This window comes from Opisthocomus hoazin, chromosome 5, assembly GCF_030867145.1.
Source record: "Opisthocomus hoazin isolate bOpiHoa1 chromosome 5, bOpiHoa1.hap1, whole genome shotgun sequence".
Lineage (NCBI taxonomy): Eukaryota > Metazoa > Chordata > Aves > Opisthocomiformes > Opisthocomidae > Opisthocomus > Opisthocomus hoazin.
In genome coordinates this window covers 86,366,679-86,390,289 of record NC_134418.1, presented here as the reverse complement: position 1 = coordinate 86,390,289, position 23,611 = coordinate 86,366,679, and the positions used below count along the sequence as shown (strand labels likewise).

The 23,611-nt window shown below is 44.5% G+C and overlaps 1 protein-coding gene across 1 annotated transcript in view; it reads right to left on the bottom strand.

Moving 5' to 3' along the window:
- GABRG1 (gamma-aminobutyric acid type A receptor subunit gamma1) overlaps positions 1-23,317 on the bottom strand; it is a 60,461-nt gene extending 37,144 nt beyond the window's left edge. The window contains exons 1-2 of the mRNA XM_075422046.1: positions 23,037-23,317; positions 4,970-5,118 (exon numbers count right to left, since the gene is read on the bottom strand). Of these exons, the coding sequence (XP_075278161.1) occupies positions 4,970-5,118; positions 23,037-23,122 (235 nt within the window). The 5' untranslated portion in view covers positions 23,123-23,317. The remainder of the gene's footprint in view (positions 1-4,969; positions 5,119-23,036) is intronic.
- Positions 23,318-23,611: the final 294 nt, after the last annotated feature.

Below are 23,611 nucleotides of genomic sequence, written 5' to 3'. Positions count from 1 at the left end.
TATGAACCAGGCTAGAGTAAAGTAAGAAGGTGAGAGGACAGCAGATTGCAAACTCAACAGACAGAGAAGGAACGAGCAGAGCACCAAGGGGCAGCTGCCCCCCAAGGCACAGTTCATCAGCTCCTAACGTAGCTGAAGCACACGGAGAACCTGTTTGCTAAGCTTGATCTAGAGACATCTACACACACTTTCTGATTTCCAGCTTTGACATCTTTTCTTCACTAGACTAAACTTCTCATCTTCTGGTTTAGAAGGTTTGACTGGTACTGAGCATCATCTAACACAAGCACATAGCCAGGGACAGGCTTGTCCCAGGAAATAAATGCAGCAAATAATGCCTCACCATGGTCTGTTCCATGGGCTGTAGGGAGCCTCCTGCCCTCCTTCTGCACTGACCTGGGGGTCTGCAGGGCTGTTCCTCTCATGTATTCTCACTCCCCTTTCTATCCTGCTGCAGTTTTTTCCCCCCCTTCTTCACTATGTTATCCCAGAGGTGCTACCACCATCGCTGATGGGCTCGGCCTTGGCCTTGACAAGGTCCGTCTTGGAGCCAGTGGCATTGGTTCCAATGGACACAGGGGAAGCTTCCAGCAGCTTCTCACAGAGGTCGCCTCCATAGTCCCCCTGATATCAAAACCTGGCCACACAAACCCAATACACAGACATATTCTGAACCCCAGTTTGAGTCCAAAACCTGTATTTTGAAAATTGTTTACTCTCAATTAGAAAAATCATAGTGATAAAAATCTACCTCAATCATTGACAAATAATTTTAGTAATTGCTCTCGCTATCAAAAGTGCCTCTCTTTTAGCCTGTGTTTATCCAGGCCAAATTTTCAGCTTTTGAGTTTTGAAATATATCTGCCTGCTACACTGAAGTGCTCTCCTTCTCAGTTATTCTCAGTTTATAAACCCCCATCCCCTGACAGAAATTATTCTCATTATTGTAAAAGTGCAGAACATTGCACTTTTTATTGCTTGATATTGCTCCATCTTCATTACTCCAGTCCTCAGCATTACCCAATAGCATTTTAGTCCATCTAAATTCATTAACCAGTTCTCGTAGTTCACCACAATTCCCCATTCTGGAATGAAGATCTAAGATATATCACCTTTTTTTATTATTACTTCTCATGCTATTTAATTTAAATTAAGATCACTTTTGATAATTTCATCCAGGCTTATTTTCTTTGAGCATGTTATCTACAACTCCTCATTAATTGCCTAAAGAAGCATTTCTTCTTGGTGGTAAAGCAGTTTTTCAGCAAATAAAGAAGGCGACTAGCACACTCAGAAATAACAGAGGCCTTCAGTTTGTAATCTTTCATAACAGAATAATATGATTGTTAGAACCAGTTACCTAGGAATATTACTTATATGGCTATCTATATTGAAAATTTGGCATCAAGTATCTACCGCAGGCTTCCAGCTCCATCTCTGAACAATCTATTCAAAGTGATTTTAATGAAAGCAGAGCCCTGTTCTCCACACTTCTTCTTTTACCTTTTTATTTAAACGAAATCCATCTTTAGCAAATACTCCTGCCCCACCACTTTTATTATTTCCATCATTTCCTATGCAGTGCACACATCCAGTACCTTTAACATTCATTTGCTGCACGTGCTCTTCTACATCTTGCTCTTGGATTTCAATTTCCTCCAATTCTTGCAAAATATTCTTCAGCTCAGAATACATACCTCTCTACCTTTACCTGATATTTTCCTGCTGATTTGGGCTTATTACTCTCCTGCCTATATCATCCTTTCATCAAGGCTGCACTAAGAGCACCTGTTCAACAGAATATCCCCCTAATATCCTTATCTCTTCAGAATTAATGCTTCTATTAGTCTCTTGAAAGTCCATATTTTGTTCCCGTATCCTTTATAACCCCGAGTACCTGACTTTTCCCATTAGTGCACTGAGATGCAATTACCTACCCATGCCCTGCTTACTGGGCAATTACAACTACCCAGCTTTCTCTAGGTATCCAATTTCTCTACATCCACAAGCTATCATCCTCATCATTCTTAACATTCTATCAACGCTGACTCACCAAACTGTTGATTGAAAACACTCCATTAGAGTTGTAGATATGTGATGATTATCCCCTATTTTTAATTAAAATTTCAGATTGATCAGTTGTGTTTCTCTCATATAATACGCAACATCGGACAAGAGACATAGATGGAAAAATGTGCTGTACATTGCTAGGCTAATATTAATACATCTGTGTCCCTAAGGGGTGAAAGATAGAACAGGGTGCAGCCAGAATTCTTTCCTTTAAAAAAGACAGTTGTAAAACAACAGCTGGTTTGATGTAGCACTGAAGCTAAAACAGGGTGATTATAAAACCAGGTAGCCAAAAGGTAACATTGCAGTGAGAATAATACTCCTTTATCAACGCTCCAAGGTGGTATCTGTGATTCAAGGCATTTCTACTACGGATAAGAGATTTCATCTGGTAACTACTACCATTTCATGCTGAGCGGAAGGTACTTTAATACCAGTTCCTTTATGCTTCAAACACCTCAAAGTAGATTACATAAACTGAGTTAACATTAGTAAGATTAATAGAGGAAAGGGTAGGAGTTAAAAAAATCACCACACCTCGTGGATATTTGAATGAGACAAACAGAAAAAGACAGTGTTGTGTTTTCCAATTAAATTTCAGTATTGCCTCTGACATTTCAGTGTTCATTTGGCTCTCCTTTATCATCTCCCTCAACTAACTGCACGTTTAACAATGAAACCCCTTATTTCACAATGAGATGCTGAAATTCTGTGTCAAGATCAGGAAGAAAACAAAATTCTGCTCGGCTACTCAAACCCAAAAAGTCCAGGTTTAAAAAAAAAATGTTGTTATTGTAACTGAGCTTTGTAATTCAATAGTAAAAATGCTCTCCGGGATATTCTTGCTTTGAAAGCTAATTAGAATTCCAGCTCAATAACCTTGTTGTACAAGTACTGACGTGTACTCTGAAGATGTGGAATCTGACACCAGATTTTACCCACATAATTGAAGCAGACTAAGATGAATGCACTATGGCCTGATTTTGGGGTTCTGTCTGTTCAATATCTGCTGCAGTTCCAAAGCAGCTGGCCAGAATGCGTTGCCTGCACTCGAAGCTGGAAATTCCATCTTAGGTTGTCCAGAATTTCTGCCATGTGGCAGCGGTCTGCAACCTCCCCTCTGTCCAGACAAGAGTAAGTCTTGACATTTGTTCTGGCAACAAAGCAAATGCCCCCAAACATCTTCTGCTCGCATTTGGCTGATATTCATGAACCTGACGTGTTAATGCATCGGATGGAGGCAGGTCCCAGATGGCAAAGGTCAGACAAAAGTACTGCACTGAGAAAGCGAAGAAGAAAAAGGAAAGGAGCATCTGTGTGAAAGAAGCTAGAACCAAGTGTCTTCTTTCAGGAACCAATACTCGGAATATAAAAAGTTGTACACTGATTTACTCATAAAAAGGCAGATTTCTTTCCCTATCGAGACTCGGTACATAATCAGAAAAGCAAAGGTAAGGATTACACCAAAATTCTTCCTTGCCCTTCTAAATCCATTTAGCATGTCAAAATAAACTCCTCTTCCTCCGTTTTCCATCCATTTATTTCAAAGTTTTATGAGGAGAGAAAAGAAACAAGATTCTCTTTCCTTCCATCCCCACCCACCAGCTCATCATCAGAAGGAATCCTGGTGGAGACAGTTCATTCCCTTATAATCCCTTTGCTGTCTGCTACATCAAGTCGTCGGGAAAAAAAAGTAGTGCTATACATCCATCACATGTCGAGAATTTAAGGAAAAATATGCTGGAAGACCTTTCTTTTTGTCTAAATGTTTGCAGTAACTCAATGAAATGAACATGAAGGCAAAGATGAAAAACTTCATGAGATTCACATGTGATTATATTACGACAGTGAGAGAAAAATTGCCGTTCAACGTCTTTAGGGTAACAGTCAACAACAGAACAGAACTAAGAAATTTGGGGAAGAAAACAGTTTGTCAGAAGCTTTCAAAAGAAAATACTTAGTTTGAGATTGCATCTCTCTTCTCCTACAGAAATGAAGCAAGTCTAGATTGCTGTATTGTTTATCGTGTAAGCAGCTTACAGACTTACGTAGCATTCCTTTGGTAGGGAATGCCAAGTATTTAACAAATAATCAGGTCCTCCATCTCTCCCTTCACAGTTCAGGAAACAAGCTCAGAGAAAATGAATTATTTTTCCTAGTTTGATCCAGCTCGCATGTTGTAGACAAGAGCTGGCGAGGTTTCATGTATTCCATGTTTTCAACACAAGATTCTTCCAAATGTTGACACTTAATAGTTACAGGCAAATTGGTGCTTTGACTACTGAAAGACAAAACTGCCTTCCTACTGGCTGCAAAGTTTGATCTCTAGTAAAGCAGTCTTCCTTCCTGTATTCCTCTAGAAAACATACAGTCCTAGTTATATTTTTAGATTCTTACAAAGTTTTTCAAAATCTGAGCTAAAGGAAGAAGAGAACTGGGTTCAGTCAAATTTGCTCAAAATACACACTTACAAGGCATTTTCTACAGTAAGAGCAAAAATATCTAGGAATAATTCTTTAACAAACTCCTACAGACTCAGGATCAAATTTGTAAATAACCATGGCTGGTTTATAGCTACAACTCTTTCTGTCAGAAGCTCTTAGTCAAACAAAGCAAACTACAATTGCCTTTTAATTATTTATTACAGATTGCCCACTGTCCCCAAAATGCAATGTTTTACCTAAGAAAAAGAGATTGTAAATAAAACACAAAAAATCTACTCTTGCACAGAACACTACTTCTAGCAGTTCCAGAAAACCACTGCATTTCATTGCTGTTCCATTTTTCTTGCTATATTAAGTTTTTAAAATTGCATTAAGAGGATTTGTGCCGACTTTGACAAAATGCACGCTATCTCTGGTTCACATTTTCTGAGTACTGCACTGCTTTCTGGGCTTACCTCCAATGTCCGGCCGCAGCTTGTTGTCATACCCTTGAAGCAAGGAGTCCAGTATGTGAGTCACATCCCCACCATGAATCTTCGGTGCAAGGACCCATGTTTTATTCACCGTTAGATCTTCATCATCCTCATCATCTGCTTTATCAGCTCTGTGTTGAATAAATAAAAAAAAACCCAAGGTTGAGAAACCCAACCAGTGAAACTAAACACACAAGATGTGAAGAAGAAACTGATAAAATATTGAATGCTATTAAGAGTACTTTATAAAAACCCAGATGCATGCCGGTGCCTACAGCAAGGCGCAGGGCCTTATTTAAACCACCAACATTTGGTTTTACGGCAGCAGAGAGCGTGAGCTCATAAACATGTCAGGAGAGGCATTAACACCTCACCCACGCAGAGAAACTCGAGCCATGAGTCAAACCCGTGAAAGCAGCAGCAGGCACCCTCTTGCTGTCAGCCTTTTCCCGTTTTAAAACACGGAATGTAATTCCCAAGCTTTTCCCTACATGTATTCCATTTTCAGCTCGTGGTACTGATATTCCTAAGAGATGCTTCATCTTGGTAATAGATGCATCTTGGTGTCAAGAACATTAGCAGACTCTCCTTCCTAGCAGCCTCCGTTCTAGCTATGACATAAAAAAATAAGACTCATATACGTATTCAACTTCATCAAAATCTTAAGAAAGCAAACAAAGAGGACGTCCACGTGCTACGAAGAATCCTTCCTAGAAGCTGCAGTCGGGCGTCAGTTATGGATCTGCACGTAGCCGTGGTGTCGTTAAAATGCTGCCCCACTCCTTTCGGTTAAGAAGATCATTACTTAGCTACCTATTTTATCAAGATGAAACTAATACACAAGGAAAACACATATTCATGTACTGCCTATCTTTATATTAGGTAAGCAGCAATACAAAGATAATCACTAAGTCATTAGGAAAAAATCGCAGTACCTTGGTTGCGCCTCCAGATTCACTCAGATATCACCGAAAGGTGAAAGCATGCCTGGAAGCAGCTTTCTCCCCATTTCAATCAAATGAATGCGGACTTAAGTATTCCTCCTGTGCTAAAGTTTGCCACCTATATTACTCACTCAGCTTATTTCAGGGAACTGCTATGGGCTTGGAGTGGAGCAAAGTGCACCAGCCTGATAGCAGGAGCTCCGAGAGGCCACCGCGTGTCTTCACAAAGCGACACCGGCTAGCAGCTATTACAGAACCTTTGCGATCCGCATAAATCAGGTCCAGCGTTAACATAGGCACAGATATTCCAGTAAAAGGACGGAATTAAATTACTGTCCTCGTACCAATTTGTATCGTACATCAAAACTAAAAATGTTACTTATGTGTTATTAGAGGGATCTAAGGGCTTATGAATTACACGGGCATACTCTGCCCTCAAATCTAAGCGTGTAATATTTCAGTAAATTTCCTACAGGAACGAAGATACTGCAGAGAGTCCAGCACAGGGCTACGAGGATGATGAGGGGACTGGAGCATTTTTCCTACGAGGAGAGGTTGAGGGAGCTGGGCTTGTTCAGCCTGGAGAAGAGAAGGCTGAGAGGGGACCTTAGAAATGCTTATAAATATCTGCAGGGTGGGGGTCAGGAGGACGGGGCCAGACTCTGTCCAGTGGTGCCCAGCGACAGGACAAGGGGCAACGGGCACAAACTGAAGCAGAGGAAGCTCCAGCTGAACCCGAGGAAGAACTTCTTCCCTCTGAGGGTGACGGAGCCCTGACCCAGGCTGCCCAGGGAGGCTGTGGAGTCTCCTTCTCTGGAGATATTCCAGCCCCGCCTGGACAAGGTCCTGTGCAGCCTGCTCTGGGTGACCCTGCTTGGGCAGGGGGTTGGGCTGGGTGACCCACAGAGGGCCCTGCCAACCCCGACCAGTCTGTGATTCTGTGAAGACTGCCAGCACGTTCCACGTGGAGACAACACTATGCCTTTGGGGGAATGAACAGGGAAAGCCAGGACAGGAGAGCGATGGAGGAGGCATGCCTGGCTTTCATGGCACTCCTGCCCGGGAACCCACCAACACAGTCTGCTTTCACAAGACCTCGCGTCACCCCTCAGATGACACTGGCAAGTCTCACTGGAAATCAGGACTATCACAGCTGTGGAAACTGCCCGGAGGTTTTGGCACGCCTGCTGAATTTGGGACGCGCATCAGGGAGCTCGCCACAGCTCAGCAGGTTCCCAGGGGACGGATGAAAGGCACTGCCAGGCACTACCAGGACTTCCACCCCCAGCCCGCAGCCAACCAGTCACCAGAGTCTGTCACAGCTGGAATACAATCTGAATACAAGGTTCAGTGACGGCTCCCATGTAACCGCCCGAAAAGTGCTTTCGTTCTTCTAAATTGAAATGTGCTGTACAATACTTAAATCTTTACTGCACCACGTAGGCATTATAGAAATGTCAGGTATTAAATATTTAACATTTCCCATTAGCAGGATCCCACTAATGGGAGCACTAAAAGAAGTAGGAAGCGAAATTTCGCAAATGGACGCTCTTTCTCCCCTCGAAGCTACCTGCTGCCTTCTCTTTCACGTTTTGTTACCAAGTGGCTTTTTATAATATATTTTTGGTCTGCTTGCACTTTACGTCATCTAATTACTATATAAATTAGGTTGCTAAGAGTGCAGAGTCAATCCCAGTCTTTCCCCAGGGGCATTAAGATGACGATGAGTAAAACTTTATTCATAAGCAGCTCTCTACGGAAAGACACACGGCCACCGCAAAACCGACCTCCTCTTCTTCCTCTTTTTTGCCCTCCATCCCACAAACAGCAGAAAATGCAGTGAAACCACCAGGGCTCTGTGCAGACCCAGGGCACCCGGCTCTCGGGATCAGCCCAATTACCGGCAGAGAATTTGAAGTGATGATTACACAGTTACGTCCTGTTTTAATGTTCTTTCCGCAGTCGCTACTAAGGACAGAAGAGATTTAGCCAAAATGAAAAGTACAAGAGGTCACACCATTCCCGCCTACACCCAAGAGGACTTGCCTCCACTCACACTCACTCCAACAGCCCGACATTTTTAAGAGTCCTTAATCTTATTTCTAGATTCACAGGACAACTTAGGTGGGAAAGGATCGCGGGAGGTCTCTAGTCCGGCCTCCTGCTCCAAGCAGGGCCAGCTCTGAGGTCACAGCAGGTTGCTCAGGGCTTGATTAGGTTGAGTCTTGCAGACCACCAAGGATGGAAACTGCACAATGAAAACAACCCGCTCTCCACCTCTCTCTTTTCCATTATTTACTGCATTTAAATAAACCAGAAATTAATGAGAAAAAAAACACAAATACATTTCAGATTTTCACTTTCTGTCTTGCTTGGTTGGAGGACCTCTGGTCCTCCTCCAATTCTAAAACTCTGAACTACAAAGAGGTATGCAGATGAGGACACTGACAGCTTAAAGCTATTAATAAGGCAATTCCACCGGCAGAAGGAAAAATTCTATCCCAACGTTTTCCAGCCACTACTAAGTCAGTCCATTTAGGGAGGCACTTTTATTAGAGGCAGCATTTCTTTACTTAGTGTCTGACAAGAAGTCTTGGCTTCAAATGCACATTTCCTACTATTTACATGGAACTATCGGGTTTTATCCAGAAAATACTGTACACTGAAAAAAGTGCCAACTGCTAGAAAAGCAGCACGTTAGACTTCCATACCAGTACACCAGGTTAACTAGAGCTGGTGGCTCACGAATCTATAAGTCAGACCAGCAAAGGAACCAACGCAAATCAAAATGAATATAAACAAACATGGAGGAACCAGACCATCGCTGTTCTACACGGTAAAAGGAGCTATTCTTACTCTCTCTATTCCTACCTTACTGCCCTTTGCAGAGATGATTGACTGTGATTAACCCATCTCACTATCAGAATATCATCTTTCTAACTCTTCTTTAAAATGTGCCCAAGACCACCAAGCATGCGAAAAAGGGCTGTGATCTCTGCAGTGCTGATGGCACCCAGTTCTACACGTCTGATTCCTAAGCCGCAGCCTCTGATGGGCAGCCACAGGACTGAGATGAGAACAGAATGATGCTGGCTGGAGAAAGGAAGCGACCAGGATATGGAGAAAGTCTTTCGAATGCCCTCGAAGCAGAGCACACACCACCCGCCAACCCGAACGCTCAATCCAGAGGTTTTTGAGCGAGATGCGTAAAGCTCCCCCAAAAGAGCACCTAGGCAGCAGGAGAGACACCGTGTGCACATTCATTTCTTGGAATCTGAGTTACCGATCTCTGTCACACCAAACAGATTTGAACTACTCTGTTGCAAAGGCAGAAACCCCTGCAGATTTGCACAGTTGGCAGGATCAGCTGAGATGGTCTCGTCAGGATCTAACCCAGGTTGCCTGACCATGTTCTTTAACGAATCCCTCCCTTTGGAAAACCAGATGGATCAAAACTGCTGACCTTCTACCCGAGCTTCGGCGTGTCTCACATTGCTAAGTCCAGCTTTCTCTCCAGGGTTTGGAGTGGAGCAGAAGGAAAGACAGAAGACAGCAAACTTCCTTCCAAGCCGGAAGATAAAATGTTAAATTCAGGTACGCCGCTCAAATATTTAGCAACAGTTAACTTGGGCTCAGCACCTTTTTACTTCTTTGCAGTTGAAATAAGTCTAACAAACCCATGAGGATTAATGTCAATTAACTCCACTCTCACTTTAACAGCAGCACTTCCCCCCCCCCTCACAACCCCAGGAAGAAAGGCAAACTTAATTAAAGAGAAATTCTTTTCCTCCCCAAGTTCATCTAAAGGTTATTTCACTATACACAGAACATAACAGTTGATCCTCTTTCCATTTATTGTGAAATGAGTTTTTTTGCAATAAAGTTCACTCAGTAGGTCTTCTTCAGAATATCTGGAGAGACAATGATTTAGAAGAAAAATATGTCATCAAATATTAAAACATTTCTGTTCCATGGCATGACGCTTTCTCACATCTATTACTGCAGGTGTTAATCCTAATTTTAATGATTTTATAAATAAGAAAGAGACCTTACTTCCTAACACGCTTGTTGTTACAACACTTCAGCTAGGCTCATAAGCTCCACAGTAAACTGCATGTACACAGTTAAGAGTAATTAGGCAAAAAGTGCCCTAATTATGCTCTCTGTCCTTCAACTAATTGGAGACATTACCATGACTAATAAATCCCTGAGCACAAGTGACTAATGACTAAATAAGTCTTTTCAACATCAGGCAACACGCTCATCTTCAGGCACTAATATCACAGGTCTTTGTTCTCCTTTGAATATGAGAAAAACCAACCAGATGAGCTTTAAGTTGCAATTAACATCTGTCAGGTTATGTAATGAACTGGAAAAAAATCAGGATGTAGTGAGAATGCTCCTACTGCCATCTGCGCCATGCGTATCCAAGTATTGCGCGTAGAAGGACACATACAGCATAGGTTGGAGTATTCCGACATCACTAAGGGTGAATTTAGCTGCCCACTCCCAGGCTCCTGTTCCCACCCCACACACCTGAAGGTACCCAGTCCTCCAGGCAGGGTTGATTTATGGGGAACCCATAGACTTCTGGAGAACCAGCAAAGCCTGGGCAGGGACCCTGGTACCTCCACCAACACCTCACGCCTGTGCACAACCAACTCTGAACATGAGGAAGAACTTCTTCCCTCTGAGGGTGACGGAGCACTGGAACAGGCTGCCCAGGGAGGTTGTGGAGTCTCCTTCTCTGGAGATATTCAAGACCTGCCTGGACGCGGTCCTGTGCAGCCTGCTGTAGGTGACCCTGCTTCGGCAGGAGGGTTGGAGTAGATGACCCACAGAGGTCCCTTCCAACCCCTACTATTCTGTGATTCTGTGAACTCAGCCGAGCCCTTACTGGCCCTGAGGTTTGAACAACCTGCACAGTGGCTTTGTCTACTTCGAGATCAAGTGATCCTTCCATACAACGAACACTCTGATGACCATTTCATAAATAAATAAGAAGGAAAGTCAGTGCTTCAGGTAATTTCTCTGCCAAAAGAGCTGAAAGGAACACACCATTCTCCTTTCTGCCTTACACACGTAAATGAAAACCTGGAGGCTAGTTGTGTTACTTCATTTAGCTGAGGATCTTCTCCAGTAGCAGCCAAAAGCAGTCGCTTCGGGAGTTTTACTGATCCAGGAGTAGGGCACAGTGATGCTTATCTAAATCAAGAAATATGCCTTAAGACAGCTGTTATTCACTGATGTGCTTCCCAGCATATTTCTGTCCTTTGTCTAAGGGTAATACAATTTAGCCTTCATTTTCCAGTACTTGGAAAAAAAAAAAAAAGCAGCTATTTCTCTGAACTATCAGACAAAATGGTAATGTTTCCCAAATTGGAAATGTGGGAGATTACTTTGTTAGCAACAATACAGCTTTAGAGGTTTGCCAAAGTACTGCATTTAACTAGACTATGCGTCCTGAGAAGTCAGATGACACAGACAAGGCTTCCAGGGAAGGTTTCCAACCCATCAGACATCTAACCAGATGCTCCTTCACTCCAGAACACCGCATGATATGTTTGTATGTGGTAAAGAAGTGCTCTTCATGGCCCCATCAAGAAGAGTCCAGAGCTCACAGAATCCCAGCACGGTCGGGGTTGGCAGGGCCCTCTGTGGGTCACCCAGCCCAACCCCCTGCCCAAGCAGGGTCACCCAGAGCAGGCTGCACAGCACCGCGGCCAGGCGGGGCTGGAATATCTCCAGAGAAGGAGACTCCACAGCCTCCCTGGGCAGCCTGGGCCAGGGCTCCGTCACCCTCAGAGGGAAGAAGTTCTTCCTCATGTTCAGACGGAACTTCCTGTGCCTCAGTTTGTGCCCATTGCCCCTTGTCCTGTCGCTGGGCACCACTGGAAAGAGTCTGGCCCCATCCTCCTGACACCCACCCTTAAGATATAATTATATATTTTATATATTTTATAAAGTTTAATATTATATAATATTTATTTATAGTCATAATATTATATACTATACATTATATATAATATAAAGTATAATTATATATAATATATATAATATAATAACATATCTGTAATTATATAATCATCTGAGCTAGCCAAATTCCACACAGGAAAAAAGATCTAAAGCACTGCTGAAAAAAACCCCAGACATGGTCACTGCTCCCCCAACATGCAGTCAGACATTTTTACAAAGGCTGGTGACGATTCTTAAGCAGCTAAATAAAAAGCCAAGTACTTGGGCACATGCCACGTGAATGGCCAAGGCACAGGACCAGATGCAGATGAAAATCTGGACTCTAGAAGGATGAGAAGTTTAAGCAGTGCCTGAGACAGAAGAAAATTCCTTACAGAGAGAGCAAAAAGCAACTTCAACATGGAAGGAATGAGTCATTACTCTTATGTCAGCAATTTAAAACAGGTATTTACATATTTCCTTGGATATTCCTAAGATAAAACAAGGACCTTGGACAGGCTTGTAGTGTCCTTCAGAAGCTGAAGAAGGATTAGGACTCCTACACATACACAAATATTACTTCTTTTCAGTAGCAGCAATAGCAGCAGGACCACATAGTCGTGACTGCTACATTAAGACAAAATTACTTTTTTTTTTTTTCCAGAAGATTTTCTTGCAAGCTTACTGCCACTGCTAGCTGTCAGTAATGGATGGCTTAAACATCTCTCAAGCTTTACCCTCCAAACTTGATGGCTGACTTCATACTCTTCAGTTCTACCACGTCTCTGCAGAAATTAACTCTCTTTTGCAGTTCATTGTCATCTTCTTCACTGATATGCTCTATTCATCCCAGAAAATTTTGGGGAAAATAAGTGTAACTGCAAGCAAAGCAATGCAGCTAACTGAAAATAATTCCCAGAAAGCACTGCTTGCTCTTAACACTGTGGGATATAGAGTCACCCATGTTGTATTCCTCCATCTTCACCCTTCCTAAACTGGTTTAGACACTCTCTTGACAAAACTCTCTTTTAGCTTGCCTCCACTCATTCCATCTCAGATGCTTTTCTCAACCTCCTTTCCCCTCCTCCTGCCTTGCCAGACCTCGGCATATTCTTCTGCGTGTCAAAAATGTATTTCCCTCTCCCACTGAAGTATGTTTTACTTATTCCCTACATATTTTTTTCCAGTATACCTACCACACACTGTTAGATTGATTCTTCTTCTGGATACACGTACTGTCTTGTGCTCTTGCCTTCTCTAACCTCATATTTGTCTGGCTATTTAGAATTTCCTGCCCTGTTTCCTCTTTCCCTTCTCCCTACTGAGTTGTTACTGAAGGGATGAATTTGACCTGAAGTCAGCAGGAAAATTATCAGGAAAAGTGTGGAAAAAACATTAGAGATTCTTATACAGAAAGAAACATTAGCTTTTTAGGGTAAGCTGCATAAACTCACTTATCATTAAATAAGTAAATCTTTGTTTAAAGAAACGCTGCACAATCCCAGCGCTAACAGAATAAAAGCAGGTACCTCTGCTGTTCATTCCCCCTAATGAAAAGTGTTGCCTCGGTGTCGGAGTGTTTAGGCTATCAAACTGGTGATACCTTAATGCATATCACAGCCATCAGGCGATCGAGCTCTTTGGAGTCCTTACAGCTTTGAAGCACAGCTCTGAAAGATGTGAAACGTCTTCTCCCACGCACAAGAACTTCTGCGCAATTAATCTTCGTCCCAGCAAAACCTTCTCTTCAAAGCGTTGCCACGTTTCTTACGAAACGATGTTCAACGTCTCTGTGACGCTAACATAACAGAAACTAATCCGCACAGAAACTACTGAGCGATACAACCAGACTGGACTCTGAACTCTTATTAAAGGCACCACCTGTCTGCAAAGAAGATTTACAGAAATGGGAATTTTTAATGTTAAGAACAACGGGTGTTGTTAAAGATGTGTTCCAGATGAACAATTTTGTTCTGAGATCCACACAAACTTCTCTCCTTCAAGTCAACTTCCAGATAATGCTACATACTATTTGAAATGACACTGGTCAAATTTGTTATTAACTCAAATGGCTTTTAAAGATCTCAAAAAAATTATCATCTAGACTCAAATCATCACAGATATTCTTCATCCATCAGTCTTCTCATATAACACAGACTTCATCTCCTCTCTTTGAAAGTTCATCCGAATATTGACATACCAGCACAACTGCCACCTCTATTCCCATCATGCCACAGTCCAGAAATCAATTGAAAATTTTCCTCACATCTGTCCATCCAAGCGCAGGTAATCCACTGTGCCAGTTCACAGCTGCTGGATCCTCAGACATATTCAGCCTGATTAGTGTAGTGATCTCACTTTGACCATCTCAGTAAAAATAGCTCTTTACCTCCATATGTGGTCACAAAAATATTCTTCCCAGTTTTGTAGACCTGCTGGAGACAGCTACCTGCTTCTGCGTCCCTCTCTTTTCTGCTGTACAATAGAGAGCAAGAACCTTGCACAAGTAACATAGCAAACCATATTAAAAAAAAAAACAAAACCCAAACCTGAACACCCTCCCCCAAGCCAATTCCTGCCATTTTCCACAGAATCATGCAATTTAGAAGGGATCTTGCGAAGCTGACTTCTACTCCGAGGAGGGCCAATACTGAATTCAGACCAGGATGCTTTGAGCTTAGTCCAGTTGGGTCTTTGAAAATTCCACAGACAGAGATCCCACAACCTCACTGAACAACTTCTTCCACTGTTTCATTATCCTCCGGGTGAATGTTTTTTTTCTATACCTAGCTGAGATTTCCCCTGTTGCAATTTATCACCACTGTTCCTCACCCTCTTACCACTGCAAAGAGACGATCTCTGTCTTCCGACTGCCGCCCCGTAAGTGGCAGGGGCTGCTGCTGGGACTCCCAGAGCCAGCTCTTCTCCAGGCTGAGCAGCCCTTTCCTCACTGGGTGAATCACAGAATGATGGGGGTTGGCAGGGTCCTCTGTGGGTCACCCAGTCCAACCCCCTGCCGAAGCAGGGTCACCCAGACCAGGCTGCACAGCACCGTGTCCAGGCGGGTCTGGAACATCTCCAGAGAAGGAGACTCCACAGCCTCCTTGGGCAGCCTGGGCCAGGGCTCCGTCAAATGCTCCTGCCTGGCCAGCTTGACAGAATTTTGTAACATTCCCGTCAACACATTCCCCAGCCTCTCCAGGTCCCTGACAGATAAACTTGGTAAAAACAATCTTTCAGCATGGAAAAAAATAAATTGTCTTCAGGAAAGGCTGTGCTAACATGGCCATTCCTGATGCTCTGAGCGGTTCTTGCTCCACCCCAGACAAGCGAGGAAATAGGGTGCTCTTCTCACTTTCCTTTCCTCGCATCAGTTATGCCATGTTCTGATTACAAACTTCACGACTGTGTTGTGTGTTTCCTCTTTGCTTGCAAAAACCAGATGACTTATTGACCGTAGCACCCACATTTGCAATGTAAGTACATCTCTTCCTCTGTTCCGAGAAAATCATTGCTACAATACCTTCAAGCTGTTCTTTGTCCTGCAAAGTACTTGAAAGTACCCATTATCTTCAGTAAGTCAATCCTTCCTTTTTTCTAGTGCAAACATTTCTAATGCTAGCTGAAAAAATATTAGGGACCCTTATGCCAACTGTATTTAAATCTTAGAGATCAAGAGCATTTTATTGTTGTAAAATTTTTAGACAAATATAAATTCATCTGCCTTAACAAAATGTCTTCTAAGGAAAGCCTTCCAGCCGTTGCATGCCACAAAGAAAAATAAAATTCAGCAGAAAGATAGAGTGGGCCTTAGGATAATCTGCACTGTCTTGACTGAAACTGAAGTCTAAACCTACTAAAATTCTTAGGGAGATTTATTTCAGGTGGATTTGAATGAAACCTGGAAATGTAAATTGGTAAGTCTTATCTTCTCAACGGGTAAGTTTTGTCTTCTTTGTGGGTTTTGGCCAGACCACGCAGTCAAACAACTAAGATGGAAACAGCCATATTCCACTGTTCATCCAGACCAAACAGCAGGGAATAAATGAATCACTGAATGGTTTGGGTTGGAAAGGACCTTTAGAGGTCATCTAGCCCAACCCCCTGCAGTGAGCAGGGACATGTTCAACTACATCATGTTGCTCAGAGCCCCGTCCAACCTGGCCTTGAAGATTCAGGGAACAGAAGGTACAAGGATAACAGCAGCAAATTATAGAGCCTAAGCAGATATAACTTAAAAGGGACAAACGGTACGAAATGAAGAACAAGGTATCCCCAAACTGCCAAGGAAGGACATGAGGATGAGAAGGCGTCACCTTGCTGGGTATCTGAAGCATGTACTAACCATGGCAGTACCAGATCTGCTGGGAGTCTCAGGCCAGGATCCTCACGTACAGAGAGACACACGTAAATCCACGTGCCCCGTGTCAGCACCCTGCTCAGGAGACCGCAGATCTCTGTCTGCGCGTCACTGATGAAAGGTTCATTGTCACCAAGTTGAGAACGGACCGATATATTGCTGAGGGGTTAAGTGCCTTCATCCAAACAACACTTTCCACAGTGGAATCAGACTCAAAAACAAACCTACCATAAATGAACGCTGAGAACCATAGCCTCAATAAAAAGCAGTTACCCTAATTAAATGCCATCCCCCACTCACTGTAACTTTCAACAAATGGCAAAGTCCACTTTGTTAGATCTCTGGTTTAAAACGCCACCAGCACCTCAAGAAATATGTAAAATGAGCTCTCCTTTATACGGCATTTTTAGTCATTTGGGCTGGAATTTCAGCATATCCATGTGAATTTTTGTTCTATCACAATTCATTGTGTATTTCCTACAAAATCTTCAGGTAACTGGGAATCTGCTGCAGCCCTTCACAAAAACAAGCTTATCTGAAATACTTCCACGTTCTGGCACACACGTGAGCAGGTCTCCTCTGACAGAATCACAGAATCACAGAATAGTAGGGGTTGGAAGGGACCTCTGTGGGTCATCTAGTCCAACCCCCCTGCCGAAGCAGGGTCACCTACAGTAGGCTGCACAGGATCTTGTCCAGGCGGGTCTTGAATATCTCCAGAGAAGGAGACTCCACAACCTCCCTGGGCAGCCTGTTCCAGGGCTCCGTCACCCTCAGAGGGAAGAAGTTCTTCCTCATGTTCAGCTGGAACTTCCTGTGCCTCAGTTTGTGCCCATTGCCCCTTGTCCTGTCACTGGGCACCACTGAAAAGAGCTTGGCCCCATCCTCCTGACCCCCACCCTGCAGATATTTGTAGGCATTTATAAGGTCCCCTCGCAGCCTTCTCTTCTTCAGGAGGCAAAGAAATCGGTAGAGACTGAAGGAGCCACAGAACCAGGGACCTGCACTGAACTGCGCACCCCAGTTGTGGCGTCTATGTGAATCTGGCTTTCAATCATAGAAAAAGCCATACAACTGCAGTACCTAGGCAACAACAACACGTCCCCGAGAGGAATACGGGGAGTGGGGTCTACCGAAATGTTAGGCAATTATGGACGAATCCAAAGGTCAAGGAAATTAGTGAGTAATTGTACAAAGAGGTGAATATACTCCATAAAGGCTAATGTAAATACCTAAACCAAGTCATAAAAAGCTTGCGTGCTCTCTCTCTCTTGCTGCAAGCAAAATTATCCCTTCTCCACTGTAATTTATGGTATATTAAATGTATTATATACTATTTACAAAAGGAGTATTCCATCCCTCATCAGATGGTGGCTGAAATTCCCTGCTGCCCAAGCTGTCCCTGGCCGGACGCATCCCGCAGGCCATCAGTTGGACGCCCACATCGACACGGCAAGAACCTCAGGTCCAGAGCTCACCCACTGCAGGTCTGACACAGCCCAGTGGGTGTTCATTGGCTGTATGCTGGTGAGACCAAGCACCTTTCTCCCCCAGGGAGAGCACTGACGGTGCTTTGTTATTAAAAACATCTGCATAGTTAATTCTGCCTCGTAAATACGGCATTGGACAATGAAAAAAAAAATTGTCGTGACTTGTAGTGACGGAGTTAGCCACCTAAATTAATACTTCATAGTACAACTTTTTCCTAGTATAAATTCCATCTGGCTGAACTGTACTCTGAAAGATAAATTGGACCATAATATTATGTTAATAAGACTTAACAATAGTAAGACTTAATCCCTCACGGTACACTGCCTTAAATAAGAAGAAAACCATATTAAATGAAAGGACTAACAATCTATTTAAGACCTCGAATAATTTAACCCAAAGGGGACACATCTCATGTTACCGTAGATCTTTCCTGTTCGCTATGTCTGTCTCTCTTCCTAAAAATAAGAAAAATAACTGCATATCAACTTAGAAGCACAGAACGAGCCTTTCACACCTTCCCAGAGCTGAATGCATGACCCGGAAAAGGATTTGAGGATCAAGGCAGAAAGGAGAAGGACTACGGGGCAGACTGGAGCAGTACTGGAGCTAATCCTGGGACAGAGTATCTCAGCAGCATGAAGCAGGAGTAGGGAGCTAGTATTCTGCGTGTATCTGCCATTAATGAGGCTAATATTTATATAATTATTCTTTAGGTCTGTTCTTCAAAGAAAAATTGAAAGGATTTACAAAATGGCTAAACAAACGATTCAGTATTTCCTGAAGAAATTTAAGTAGCTCATTTTACTCATCTGAGAGAAAAATGCAAGCTGCTCTCAAGTTGCCTCTTAAACCACGTATGCCAGGGAAGCACTTCTAACAGCAGTTAGTACGACTGTAGCACAGGTAGATCCAACTCCATGGAAATTTCCACTCTGCGCAGAGTATCTCGTGTTTGCATAAAACTTTCATTTCGGAAGAGATCGCTCATCCCTCAACAACCGCTACCCATAGAACTGCCGCGCAGCTTCTCCCCTCCAACAGCTAAGGAGGCTTCGCCCAGCAAACAAGCTACAACCTACCACGAAAGGCTGGCCTGGAAGGAGAAAGGCAGCAGGATGTTTTCTGACCAAAATGCTAATTTCTTCTGAGAATTTTCAGGATTCACTGGAGGTGCTCCGAGTCCTCTTCAAGGCGAAGCTTGGCAGAGGTGCACAGAAACATACGGAATCATAGAATCATGAAGGCTGGAAAAGACCTCTGAGACCACCAAGTCCAACCGTCAACCCAACACCACCATGCCTACTAAACCAAGTCCCAAAGTGCAACATCTACACGTTTTTTGAACGCTGGGTGAGGATGAGCTTTGGTGACCAGGTTCCCTGCTGCAGACCACGCTCTGCTGCTGAAGAGCCACTGCAGCCACAGGTCTGCGTCCTGAGGTTGCCCTGCAGAACCAGAGGCACCAGCACAGACCTGGATTTCCCCACAGAGAGGTGGACGTGGGATCCAGTGCCTGGGCCAGATGTAGCAGGTGGAACTGGAAGAGAAAAATCTGGCTTTTTCAGTGAGCAGAAGGAGGCAGATCCACTGGCTGGAAGTCAGAGAAACCTCAGACTAGACACACTGCAAAATACTTCATCGCTCTCCTCCTCATCAACTTCTTATGCAGGGACTCGGAACAGTTACGCTGAAAACCTGATGCAGAAACGCGGGTAAACCCTCCAGTTCTGTTTATCCTGGTATCAGTCAGGATTATCACAACAGATCCTACCGACTTACACATGCACCACTGAAAGACTATTTTACAAATTATTTCTTTCCATCTTTGCCATATCACTGAGATTTCCTTCTTCTCTGGAGCTTCTGGTCAGCTCCCGGTGGCCATCCCAGTCTCTCCAGTCACCTCTGCCAGTTCACTGTCGCTGCATGATTTGCCATTTTAACTTTAGATACGGAGACTGAAGTTTTCACATAGGCCAGGGGGCCACTGAACTCACCGCTCTATTTTCAGCCTTATTAAAATGGCTCACCTGCGTAAAAGCACAAAATCCGGGCTTCTGTGTCGCCTCCAGGTTAATTCAGTTGCCTCTGAATTACGCCTTACAAATTATTACCATTCAGAGAAATCGTTAAGAAATAGAAGTGAGCGTCAGTGTCAGCCCCCGGCCAGGCTTAGGTATCCAGGAAAGGGTTGGTCAAAGCCAACGGATGCTCACCTGTAACCTTTTCTACCCTGCTCAGCAAGGCTTGAATTGGTAGCAAGGGGGTTCTTGCTTAATCCCAGGTGTATTTAACAAACAGGAAATTAAAAGTAATCGATGAAGTAGTTCAATTGCTATGGAAGCCTTTTTTTTTTTTAATATATTGCCATAGGATGAAGACTTCCTTCAAACCCATTGTAAGAAAGTTACGCGCAATGAATATAAATATTTCTCAGTATTTTTGTCTCGTTAAACTTTATACTAGCAAAAGAAAATCTTAATAAACTTTTAATAAAATAAACCGTATTTTAAATGACTGGGGCTGCTAAACAACAAGTTCTTCACTGTCACATCATGGACAAAGCATGTAACAGCGAGGATAATAATGAATAAACGTCACAGAGGTTCACGTGAAACAGTAAATCACCACTACCAAACATCAAGAAACCCATGTTGCTATGACAGGCTTAACTCTGACCCAGGAGTCTCTGAGAGAAGAAAAAGTAGCCCTTATTATGTAAGTATTTGCCTAAGAGGTACTCTGAAATGGGAAAGAAAACACTAATTGTCCTTTGCACCTGCTGACAGTTCATTTGCAGTGGAGCACTTATAATTACTTTTTAGAACAAAACTAAAGGGAAGGTATGGCCAAAACTGAGCTCACAACATACCGTTTGGGATGCTGCCCAGCAGGTACCACCGAAAGCTGGATAAATCAGGAGAAACGCTGCGGTTGTGCTGCACCTGAACGGTTAGAACTAAGGGAGCAATATTAATTATATTGTCAGCTCTTGCGCTCTCCCTATGAATTATCTATTTATAGGAGTTCCACGAGAATAATGGGCTTGCTGAACGCTTGGGACTGCCGTGACGGCTGGGTAACCGCTCTCCTCCTGCACACACCGTACAGAAAGGCCCACAGCCCAATTTCTGCTGCAGAAGAGAAGTCAGCCATTGACAAAAAAAAAGTCCTTCGAGGTCCCAGTGGTGAAGCTGCACCACGGATGTTGGCCATGCTGGTCTGCTTGTGGCGCCTGTGCAGAACCAAGGGAAAACACCAGTGCAGAACCAGGGGAAAACACCAGTGCAGAACCAGGGGAAAACACCAGTCTTATGGGGCAGAGTTAAGGGGCAAGGAGTCCCTTTGGTGGAGGAAGTTTGGTCTAACGCCACGCTGCAGCTTTGGGAGCAGCGCGTCAAGAGAAGAAACCCTTGGCTGGAGGCAGCTTCCAACTCCCTTGCTTAGGCTTTGGCTCCATTAGTCACCCTTGTAGCAACTCCACTCACAAAGTAATTTGTGTGTAGGTGCCTACCAGGAGCGATGCAGTTTGCAGCCCTTCAGCAGTGTCTGTTGGCAAGATGGGCTAACTCCTGCAAGATGTTCTTCGGAAAACAGCTGGAACTGGTGCAGACCGGTCTGTTCTCGGGGAAAGCATTGTCCCTGAGGTTTAGTTCGAACTTCAAGGAAAAGCTTTGGCTGAAACTACAGAAAGGCACCCAAAGAAGTAGAAAAATACCACTCCCATCCTACTTTGTGGTCAGCTGCTAACGGGTGCTACACCTCCTAAGAGCTGTACACCTCAAACCCCTGAGTTGTTTCACACCACAGGTCAGAGGATCCGGGTCTGGAAAACATGTCCTTTTGTGGACACTTCAACAAAAACAGGGAAAAAACTCTCAGCAACCACCGTTTTCCTCTGAACGAAAGGCAAGCCTGAAACCAGCTGACGCAGACACGTGGGTATTTACACCAAAGGTTCCGTTTCACCTGAGACCTTCTGAGGCACAAAACAAATTAATGCATGGAAGTTACCTCCTCTTCTCACCAAAGGCTTCTTCTCAACTTATTTCAAAGTGCTAACGAGACGGGTACATAATGATCTACACCTGGCTCTGTAATCACAGCCACACTTTGACAAACAAAACAAAATTAGAAGTTTTTTTTCCAGCTAGCCCTCCTCCTTTGTAACTCAGTCTTTGAACTGATCACTCAGCGTGCGTGTTCTTTTCTCCCACACCACTGGATCGTTTCTTTCCCACCTGAGGTACAACACGTCTGTTAAGAAACGCATTCCGGAGGTGCACAGCTGCGCTGCTATAATTTCCGTCAATGCTTCTGAAAAATATTTCCATCATATGCCAAGGTTTTAAAAGACAAGGAATGGAGAAGCATAATCAGCAGCGTTTCTAACTGGGATAGCACAGCAGCCTTCCGAGCAGGGGAAGATGAGCGGAGCCCAACGCGCTCCACGCAGGCTGAGAAATCACCACGCAGCCCGGGGAAGGGGGATACAGCCTGGCAGACTTAAATAAACAATGTTTAATAGATTTTTTTTCTTTTTTTTGCCACATTTGCTATATCCTCTTAGAATAATAGGTTGGTCCACGGCTACAAGGAAAGACACATGGTCCATGGCTAAAAAGCAAGACACGCTGGGCAACGGTTAAACATCTTTTCGGTGCTTTTTTGTGATTTTTGGGAGAGGGTAACCTGTGGAACGATCCTGCGTTATTACCGGGGCCGAACGACCGGGTGGCTTCCAGTTACACTGTGGCGGTCCTACACCGCGGTTACACCCCGGATGGCTTCCAGTTACACTGTGGTGGTCCTAACTCCGCGGTTACCCCCCCCCCCGGATGGCTTTCTGTTACACTGTGGCGGTCCTACACCGCGGTTACACCCCGGATGGCTTCCAGTTACTCTGTGGCGGTCCTACACCGCGGTGACACCCCCGCACCAAACTCCTGCAGCCCCTCGCATCGATCCCGTAACTCCCCCCCTTAAAAAAATCCCGGCACCAACTCCCGGGTCCCGGGCGCCCGCCCGGCATCGCCCCACGCTGCGGGGGGGCGCAGCCCCCCGCGGGACGCCCCGCACCGCGCTCACCCCGCACCCCCCCGACTCTCTCCGAGAACGAGCGGGGTGCGGCAGAAGTTTTCCCCGCCCGCTCCACCGGGACCCTTTGCTTTTTTTTATTTTTTGGGGGGGGGGTTCCCTCCAAGTTTCGGGGCGCGCATGCCCCCATCCCTCTCCCCCCTCCCCAGGTGACCGGTGGGGGGGTTCGGAGGGCGATGCGGGGGGTCCCCGCCGTACTCACCCGCTGCCCAGCCGCACGGTCAGCAGCAGCAGCAGCAGCCGGGCCCCGCGGTTCCAGCGGGGTGCGGGGCCCCCCCACGCATCCATGGGCGTCCAACCGCTCGCTCCCTTCCCCGGGTTCCCTCCGGAGAGGCTGGGGAACGGCGACCCTGCCAATCCCACCGCCTCCCCCCCCCCTCCCCGCCTGCCGGGGAGGGGAGGGGAGCGGGAAGGGGAAAAAAAAATAGGGGGAAAAAAAAAAAATAATAAACCACCCAAACAGGTAGGACCGCGCTCTACCCGCCCAATAGGCTCATCAGGTCGCTGCATAAATTATCCTAAAATCTGGCGGGCGAATCAGCCCCTGGCAGAGGTGGAGCCGCCTTTACTAGCAGGGAAACATGCTGGGGGGGGGGGGAGGGGGGGGCACCGGTTTGCCGTTTTCCCCGAAGAGGGAAATGAAATAGATATAAAATAGATATAAATTATATTTAATAATATACATAATTTTCATATACAATATCCATTTATTTATTAATATATAATATTCGTTTATTTATTAATATATATAATAGCTTCATTTATTAAAATATATAT